Source organism: Nymphaea colorata, chromosome 12 (assembly GCF_008831285.2).
Source record: "Nymphaea colorata isolate Beijing-Zhang1983 chromosome 12, ASM883128v2, whole genome shotgun sequence".
NCBI classification, from domain to species: Eukaryota; Viridiplantae; Streptophyta; class Magnoliopsida; order Nymphaeales; family Nymphaeaceae; genus Nymphaea; species Nymphaea colorata.
In genome coordinates, this window is record NC_045149.1 from 8413741 (window position 1) to 8423769 (window position 10029).

Here is a 10029-nt window from a genome sequence, read left to right on the forward strand (position 1 = left end):
CATATGCAGGACAATTGCTTCATGTGAAGCAACTGAACTTTTCAAGTTATTCCTCGATTGTCAGTTCCTTTCTTATAAAGGTAAATGAAGTTTTTTCCTCTTGTTCTGTTAAATCAGATAAGTAAACATGCTTGTAAACAAGCTGATGTGCATTGTTTCACAATTTTTTATTTCATGTTCTTTTGGATATTGATTTCCATCAAAATATGTTCTTACCAGCCGTTCATATGAACTAATTTAAGTATGATTTTGTTTCCTTTGATCATGTTACTTAATGCTGGGAACTGATGTTCTGTGTATCATTTCTTAATACTAAGAGATTTGTGTTTTTTTTTTGTCTATATAAAAAATTACCATCCAATTTGGCTTTACTACGCGGTTACCATCCATGCTCAATGATGCAGGTCTTCTTGAATTTATTTATGATGACATTGTAGGTCTTTGAGCGTGCCAAAGCAAAGAGAGGAAACATTATCAAGGCACTCAATTCTTGGACGAGGTTGACTTAACTCCTATTGACTTGCCAGGGTTAGACTCTTGACATTTATATATTGATATGGTTATTGGTACCACATCTATTTTAGTTGAAATGCTTCTTTTTAGGTCTGCACATAAAGGTCATGTTTTGGTATGTTTGTTTCTTTCAAAAAGTTGCAACTTATTCTATCTTAGTTATTGTTTATCAACAGTTTCAATAAGTCGATTCCTATGAGATTGTGCATCTTAATGGTCCTTTTTATTGTTTTGCTTAATTACATGTGTAATTTCAACTTATGTCAGCTATGTCGCGTGGTTCCTTTGATAAAGAATATTGTCTTGCTTCTAATATGGAATCAGTTGAATCATCTACTGAGAGAGAAGCTATCTCCAAGAGAAAAAGGACTTCAAAAGTACGGATTGATTTTATATTGGTTACATATAAAGGAGAAGAGTTTGCCAAATGCAAATATTGTGGATAACGACTGAAAGCAAGCAGTGCTCATGGAACTAGCCGTTTAAGTCGACATATAAAATCTTGTTTAAATAGGCAAATCAATGAAGGAAAACAAATAACTTTATCACTTGCAGTTAGTGACTATGGTGCAACTTCTGTATGTATACAAAAATTTGACATGGAATCTATAAGAAAGTTGATGTCAAAGTGTGTAATAGCACATCAGCTTTCGTTCAATTTGGCAGAATATAAATGTCATAACAAACTTCAAGCTTGCAACCATAGGTTCATTCTATTTTCTAGAAGAACTTTGAAAAGAGAAATTATGTCAATGTACAAGACTGAGAAAGCCTGACTTGAAGGATTTATAAATGATTCTACGCAGTGAGTTTCATTGACTTTTGATATGTGGACTTCACAACATACATTGGGTTATCTATGCATGACAGGACAATATGTTGATAGATATTGGAAGTTGCATGCTCATATGTTCAGTTTTGTACATGTACCTCCGCGACATAATGCAAATAGTTTGTGTGAGACTTTATTAGAATGCATCTCTAAATGGAACATTCAGTCAAAGTTATTTTCTATTACTGCAGACAACTGTTCGACGAATGATAGCGCAATAACTACACTGAAAAGGAACTTAGGAAGAAGAAATTTTATTCTTATGATTCAAGATGATATGCAGGATCTACATGATACAATTTCAAAAATTCGTGAAATTGTTAAATATGTAAAGGGATCACCAAAGCGGTTACATTCCTTTAAGGATTGTATAAGAACAGTGGGCTTGATTGGTACAAAGAAATTAACTTATGATGTTCAAACTCGATGGAACTCTACATATGTCATGTTGAGAGATGCATTGTTCTGCAAAGATGCATTTCAACATTTAGCTTCTGTAGATCCCAATGATATAAATTTAACTTCTGATGATGAATGGTCTTATGCAACTACCTTGTGCCAGTTTTTGAAATTTCTATGATGTTACAAATATCTTCTCTGCTACTAGAAACGTAACAGCTAATGTGGTTTTTGAAAAAATACAGAAGGTGCGCAACCATTTGTGTAAACATCATTTGGCAAACAATGATTATATAAGGTCATTAGCATACAAAATGCAAGAAAAGTTTGACGAATATTGGAAAAATGACTACAATGTCCTCTTTGGAATTGCATTTGTCTTAGATCGTAGGTCCAAAGTGGGATATTTAAAGTATGTGCTTGAGAGTCTAAATGAAATTGATGCAATGGTACAATATGAAAAAATAGGGAGCAGTCTTCATGAATTGTATGTTGTGTACAAAAACATGTATGGTACACACAATGAAAAACTGAAAATGCAAACAATGCCATTGTTGATTTTGAAGAAGAGAGAGCTTTAACTTTTTCAAGAGATGCCTTCTTCACATATTACATGGGTTATGCATCTCCTCAAGTACCTCGCACAGATTTGGAAGCATATTTAACTGATCCAATAGAACGATCTCGGCCTAATGAAGACTTCAATATATTATCTTGGTGGAAGGTAAATGAAAGTAAATATAGAGTTTTGTCCAAAATGGCTCGAGCTATCTTGCAATCCCTATATCCACAGTTGCATCTGAGTCTGCATTCGGTACAACTGGAAGAATCATTAATGATTATCGATGCTCAACCACTCCTGAAACTATTTAAGCACTAGTTTGCACACAGAGTTGGATTTGTGATAAAGATGTCTCATGTGAAACGTAAGATGTTCCTTGTTTAATGTTTAATTTTAATCATTCTTTTGTTTTTCATGATATACTAACATTGTAGTTTGCTTGTGGTGATATGTTTTTTGTAGTTTTGAAGATAATGAAGAATCTTTTGGTTACGAATTAGCATGATTTATATTTCATTGTGGTAAAATATTTCCTTGACATTTTATAAAATCTTCTTGACACACATGCACACACAGGCTGGTTTCTTATGCTATAAACATAGTGTTGCACCATATTAGATCAATCTTATTGTCTTTCTTTCTCTCTTTGCTTTCTCATGCAAATGCAATGGTTGTGGTTGTTACAGTGAAAACACAGCTGAAAGAGGACGTCACATTGCTTGATCAGATTTTGCTCAATGGGAAGAAAACACAGATGTTGCTCTTGTTTGCTCAGCCCTCCTAATATATATGTAGCATGCTATGTGGGTGGGATTTGTACTCTTTTGCTGTCTTGGTTGGTAAGGTGGTTTGGGATCATGTAAGTTGGGGAAGGAAGATGTCATGTGCTGTCTGGATAGCTGGTATTACCACTAATCTGGAGATAAAGTGATCGGTCATGTACTTTGACACTATTGGAAAACAATTGTACATGCTTATGGATTTCTTTTATACTAAGGCTGGAGCCTGCTTTGCTTTGTACTTGGATTCTGAGCGTAGATGCTATTATTTTCTTGATTATGTATAGCTTTAAAATACTTCATGGGCCATTTTGTATAGCTTTAAATCAAATATAGGGCTGCATATGTGATCTGTTGGAAACATGGGAGGCCATCATGGATGCTTCATATTTGGTGTTTGGATCTGGCTATGTGTTTAAGATCTTAAATGTTGGTTTGTATATGTAATAACTTCTTTCCTGAGGTAGGTAGCTTGTCTGCTGAAGTAAATTACATGAGGATTGTGATCTTTGTTCTATGGCTAATATCAGGATTGTTTTTCCCTCTTACTGCACTGTTTACTATCAACGCACAAATTTTGTTAGCTTTTCATGTTGAAAGTGGTGACATCAAACTGACTATTGGAGACTATGCGAACATTCAGGCAGGTCTCTGGATACTGCAGGCTGTTGCTTGGGAGCCCTGTTATTCTTTACGAGATAATTGCATTTGTTCTACTTGGACTAAAAAGAGACAAGAAACAGGCCCGGCCCGGCCCTCCCAAAAGCCCGACTCAGCCCACCTGGCCCATTATCAATCGGGCCGAGCTGGGCCTCGGGCATTAACCGAAAGCCCAAGGCCCGATATTACATGGGCCCGGCCCGATACAGTTTCTGGGCTTCCATTTTGACATTTTTATCGGGCCAGCCCTAATTTGGAATACTGAATTGGTTCACAAGTGGGAAAAATAATTAGGGACAGAGACCAAGATAAAAGTTAATGCCATAACATATAATTTTTATCATATTATTGGATGGATAAACCACAACAAATCCAGAGGTTGCATTGTATAAAAGTACTAACAAAACCATCAATTCTGACATATTGGGAAGGTTCAATTCATTTACTAACAAAAACGGAATTTTCATCAATCGAATAATTAATTATCGAACAAATTTTCTGGGATTAATAATACTTTTCTGAAAGGCTAAATCATGTTAGTGAGCATTGATAAAATATACATAAAATTTAGGAAATTGTCCAGTTGATCAGGACTCGACGCTACGTGTTTTCCATATGAACATTTATTTGATAAAGAAAAGTTGGCGACTCTCAAGGGTGTAGCACAAGCAGGAGGCAGGGCTGTTCACACTCAGTTGGTTCAGATTTGAATCCTGTAGTCACTATCACACCCCGATGCATTTTCCTATGGCGTGCAAAAGGTCGTAAGCATGAAAACAAAGATGTACAGTAGGTCTACCTTGGCTAGGGTCCAGTCAAAATCTTAAAGGCATAATCGCTTATGACGTTAGAGGTTTTATGCCAAATTTCTGCTAAATGAACATTTATAAAAAAAAAAAAAAGAATAGGGCACTTCACTTTCTCAAATATTTTTCCTTTATGTTCATATAAAATTAAATCGATGAACCATTAAGAAACATGAAAAGGTAAAAAAGAAAAAAAAAAGAATAAGCAGCTTACATTGCTTGGAATCTCAACAAAACTGCTTGCATGCATATATAGATTAAGAGTGAAAATGGCAATATCTCAATCAAACACCACCATTACCATCCAACCTGCTATCACAACATCACCATGCTGAGCATCAGATTCAGCAGATCCAAATTTATGACCACCATGTTGGTCTCTACTATTTTTTTTTCCTTATGGAAACAAATATGATGAAAATTGGTGCGTCTTCAACTATGCCAAACCTAGTGCTTTCAATCTGATGTGGAGAACAACTTGTCGTTGACTTATATATTTAATAAATTTCCAGTTCTCCCATTTTGGAAAAAAATAAAAAGGCTCTTGCTTTATGAATGTCGTTCTTCTTTTTGGCTAGTAATAATAAATATGAAAACAATAGACAAATTAAAAGCTTGAAAAAGCTGGAAGATATTTCTTGCGGCTACCGACCAAAAAATAAAACAACATAAATTGAAAGGGCTAGAAGATATTTCCAGCGGCTTCCGGAATGCGACTCTCCTTAGTTCATTGTTCTATTATCACCATTGGTCTTTAATCTCATTATTGAGAGTCTCGCAATGCTCTTCGCTAGGCAGCTTCAGCACATTTTCTATCCTCACCTTCAGTCAATTCCTTTAAATAAGGCCTTGCTTAATATGCCGATGACATTATTGTCGTAAGTAAGATTGTTAATCAGCGGATAGCAGGAAACTTTGTTCCTTTTGCATTTTTTAAATGTTTTTGGACCAACCAATTAATGATTCCAAATGATCCGTCATGCTTTTTCTCATAATGATACCGATGAGGCAGGCTCTTCCGTTATAGTGAACCTTCAATTCATATTTCTGAGAGTACATCTCAAGCTTGGGAGGGTTAAGTATTGTCGCATATATCTTATACGGCAAGGTATTTCAGGGGTATAATATGGTAAAATTATATTTTTTGAGAAAATCTTGGTAAATTTAAAAAAATTTAAACATTAAAAATAAAACGTGAAAAATCGGAAAATAAAAAATCTGGTGATCAAAAAACATAAAACATGCAAATATGTGAATAAATGCAAAAAAGGAAAAAAAAAAGGAATAAAGCACGAAAAAAATGCATTTATACCTTTTTTTTATTTTGGCATGTTTTCTAAAAAACTGATATTTGATCATTTTCTTCGGCTGACTTGTTTTTAATGTTTTTTCGAGTTTTTTTTAATATATATGACAATGGGACAAACACAGCTGACTGGGTGTCTTTTTTCCATCCATTACTCTTTTATGTTTGACTAACTGTACGTAACAAAAGAAAAGGAAAGAAAGAATATTTAGATTTATTTATGATAATATTCTTAATATTCTAAAAATAATTCAATTACACATGTAGTGTAGCAGGTTGAAAGACTGTATTTGGGTGCATTCCCTGTTTGGTTCCTATGAGAACTACTCTCCAAATTAATGACACTCTCTTCCCTTCTCTTTCTTTTTTCTCCGCTCTCCTTGCCTCATTCTTCCCAACGACCAAGACCTAAAAGATATATATATACATTAAAGGTTAAAATTGTCATATTTTTTTGGAATGCTTTTTTTGTCCACTCAATCTCTTGAATGAGGGAACCATTGAGGGAACCCTGTTTGAGCGGTAGGCAATTCATATGCGAACGGTTAACAGCCGCTAAAGATCTTTACCGGTGCTTTCTTCTCGACAAGGGCTCTCACGTTGGCAGCCTATACGGGCGATTTTATCACCGCTATATTCGGCTTTCCTTTCCGTAACTTGGACCTCTGAAATGAACCAAATTGAAATGATACAGAAAGGAATCTGATGGTTGCTTACACCATCGCATAACTAAAAAAATCAATTGGAGACGGTTCAAAACTTTATAGATCATGATTCCCATATCTGCAATCCAAGGCATTCTTATAATTTAGCATATCACAAAGCATACCTTGTGGTGAATACAAATGGAATGCTACAACATAACTTAGTATTCACATCAAAACTCAAAAGTCTTAAATACGCAAACAACAAAGTGATGCACAACTTTATTCACTTTCTGCCAAAAGCTGAATAATATAAGCCATACAAATAAAAAATTGAAACCTAGAGCTATACAGCCTATACTGAAATATGGCATCCATTCACCAAGGTTTTTTTTGTTCTCCTATTTAGTTATCTCTCTCTCTCCTTCAAGTTGCAATGGTGCAATGGTTTTAAGGTAAGGGCCAGTAAGCAGCCCAGTCCCTTTTTTGTTCTTATAAAAGAGCTTCTTTTTTTACTTGGTTAGAGGTATAATGGTCAGTATACACTTCTGTGCATAACTTTTTGTGTACGGTGGTATAATGACCAAAATTCCCTTAATTAAAGTAAAAAAAAAAGAGCTTTTTTACAAGATAAAAAGAGGTTATGAAAAGTTAAATGTCCAACAAGCACAATTTTTTTTAAAAAAATTCAAAATACCTCAAACCCTTTTTTTTTCTCAAGTATGGAGGTCTATTAAATATTGTATGACCAATTTTTTTGGGAATGAACCACTTCCTCATGCCTCCAAACGACCTCGGGTTGCCTTGGACATTATTTGCGTGCCTGGAGCCAAGGGTAGTTTAGATGCTCCATAGTATTGCTCCGGTTTTTAAGCAGTGGCAAAGGTCTACAAGTAAACTAGTTTCTGAAAAATATCACCCTTTGGACTTGATGTTGTCCAAGTCACGTCTTCCAGCTTCAAAAAATTCACACTCACTACCTCAGAATAAGGTCCAAATGCAGTGTAACTTGCAATCTCAGAGCCTCTGAAGAGAAAATTGGTTGCGCCGCGCACATGATACACAATGAATGAGGGATGTACAATAAAGGAGGGAACGACATTTTGATAATTTGTTAAAAAACAATGTTTTTTATAGTCTTTCTATTTTTTTTTTTTCAATACAATTTTTTTTTTTCAATGTAAATTAAGAGTATTTTAAACATTAACCATGCTCATGCACAAAAGTATGACACCTATAACCAAATTCGGCTGAAGAAAGCACGTGCCATTGTTTTGGAGCTGCGTGGAAGTTCAGAAATAGATTCTCTCATTGTGAAATCAGCCTTTGCCTATGGTTTCATGCACCCTCTTCTTTTCTGTGTGATCTTCTCAATCTTTGATCTCTGTGAGCATTTCTGGATCTAAGCATTGACATTTTCCCCGCGAAAAACAGGAGCCCCGTTAATTTCCGGGAAGAACGAGGAGTCGGCCTTCAGCAATGGCCCCCTCGAGGCCTCGACCGTCATCCCTCTCATGCTCCCGCTCTACTGCGTCGGTTCAGCCCTCGAGTTACTCGCCAAAGGCAGGATATGCAGGATCTTCCACCATGTCCAGTACGCAATTGCGCTCTTCCTCTACGCTTTCTTCTCCGCCCGCTTTCCGGCCGGTTCCCGCCGGATTCCCAATCCGGAGGCCGCTGGGAGTAACAGCCCGGCGGTCGTCTACTCCGGAATAGGCCGGGCCATTAACGCAGATCCTCTCCCTAACCAGCGAGATGCCCGTGGGTTCACGGAAGTACGACGTCGTCCGCGACCTCGCCGATCGAATCATCGACGAGAAAGCCCGCGATGGGAGCGGGGTGTTACGCACGGTGGTATCCTCTGCTTTCGGCAGGACCCTCGACTTTCTGGAGGTGGCGAAGGAGGAGCGATCGTCGGAGGCCGAGTTCCCATCGCCGGAGAAGGTCGAGGGCTCGCAGGTCATCGGGCTTTTGCGAGTCGTGGAGGCGGCTAGGCGCCGGCTAGGGTTTTCCGGGCGCAGGGGCAGCAGCTTGTCTGCGGAGAAGCTGGCTCTGGAGCTGCTCTGGCTTGCGCAGAGGTTGGACGTCTGTGGAGCCGTTGGTGACGCCATCCGACAAATGGGATCGGCTTCTCGTGTGGCTCGACTCGCGGTCTCGGCTGACCCTGGGCTCAAGTCTTCATTATGAATTGTTACAAACCGTGTTTCACTCCAACAGTATCATCGAATGCATCCTATGGTACAATCCGGTTTCATGCAGGAGAAATGAATGCATGTGTTGTTGGTGGAGACATAGGGGTCCCTCAATAATGTATATAACAGTTTAGCACCAATGTTATTAAAACCGGCCTGAACAGCAAAGATGGGGCACAAATCTGTAAAACCATAAGTAAAAGACGAGATGTGGACAAATGTATAACACTATACACATTTATATGAAGGGATTTGCATAAGTTATGGGTGCATACTGCCGCAAGCTTTACCGGAACCTGGATAACTTGGACACAGCTCTTTAAGAAGTTTCACCAGGAGAGAGATTTTCAGGTAAAAAGTCAATTGTGTGTGCAACAGGGGCCAAGCCAAAAGGGGAACACCACCCCCAACCTCTTTCACATTTACGCAAAATTTCACTTGGCCTGGGTGAGAGTTTCACAATTACATGGTGGCCCCACGGGAAAAAAAAAATCTAGGTACATTCCTGGTGGGCAGTTTCTCCGAGGAAGGTGATGGCTAGTTAACCATTGAACTGGCTCTACCACACTGGAGAACCATATCTTCCCTTCATATTCCACCTTGATGCTACAGCAAGTTGACTACATTCACATGTTGGAGACCCATCAAGATCACGATGGGCAGCTAGCATACCCAAATCCTCAAACCTTAGCTAAAAGAGTTTGAGTTGAGAAAAACACCTTTGATGATATTGGCCACTTTAGTGAAGATTTTCAACTCCACAAGTCTCAGCAATTATGGCTGATGACTATTCAGTCCTTTTTCCTTAGAGATTTTAGATGAGACTGCACACAAGCCGATTGACTCTTGCTCGAGAGCTAGAGTCACTTGACAAACTCTAGCTTGAGCTTGGCTTGAACTCAAATCAACAGTACAGCACTGAGTTCATTAAACTTGTTTCTCTTAAGTTACCATGTCTTGTTTCTTTTAACTTGTTAATTCATTTAACTATTCTCTCATTATATTTCAGTATCCATTATGTAGTCGTAGTCAAGTTGAGTTTTTTCAACTCGAACTCAACTCATTTAATCTTTCATGAACGGGTCAAGTTCGAGTCAAGTTTTGATGAGTAAGTTCGAGTTGAGCTCAAGTTGGCTTGACTTGTTGTGCAGCCCTAATTTTAGGCCATGATTGACTGAAAAAAAAAATATATTATGCATATTATTTAAGAGAGGGAAAAGCCTAAGGAATTATTACAGTACACAAAACAAAAGGAAAGAAAAGAAAGATATTCAGATTTTGTTATGATAAAATTTTTGATACTTTATAATTCAATTATACATGTAGCATGGCTAGT

The 10029-nt window shown here is 37.5% G+C and overlaps 1 protein-coding gene across 1 annotated transcript; it reads left to right on the forward strand.

The window, feature by feature from the left end:
- Nucleotides 1-7803: 7803 nt before the first annotated feature.
- Nucleotides 7804-8841, forward strand: LOC126410654 (uncharacterized). Its single transcript, XM_050081062.1, has one exon. It carries the CDS (start codon nucleotides 8257-8259, stop codon nucleotides 8686-8688), a length of 432 nt encoding a protein of 143 aa, XP_049937019.1. The 5' UTR covers nucleotides 7804-8256; the 3' UTR covers nucleotides 8689-8841.
- The last annotated feature ends 1188 nt before the right edge of the window (nucleotides 8842-10029 follow it).

Bases quoted from the DNA above. Each gene is read 5' to 3' on its own strand.
- LOC126410654 (XM_050081062.1), top strand. From the start codon at position 8,257: ATGCCCGTGGGTTCACGGAAGTACGACGTCGTCCGCGACCTCGCCGAT.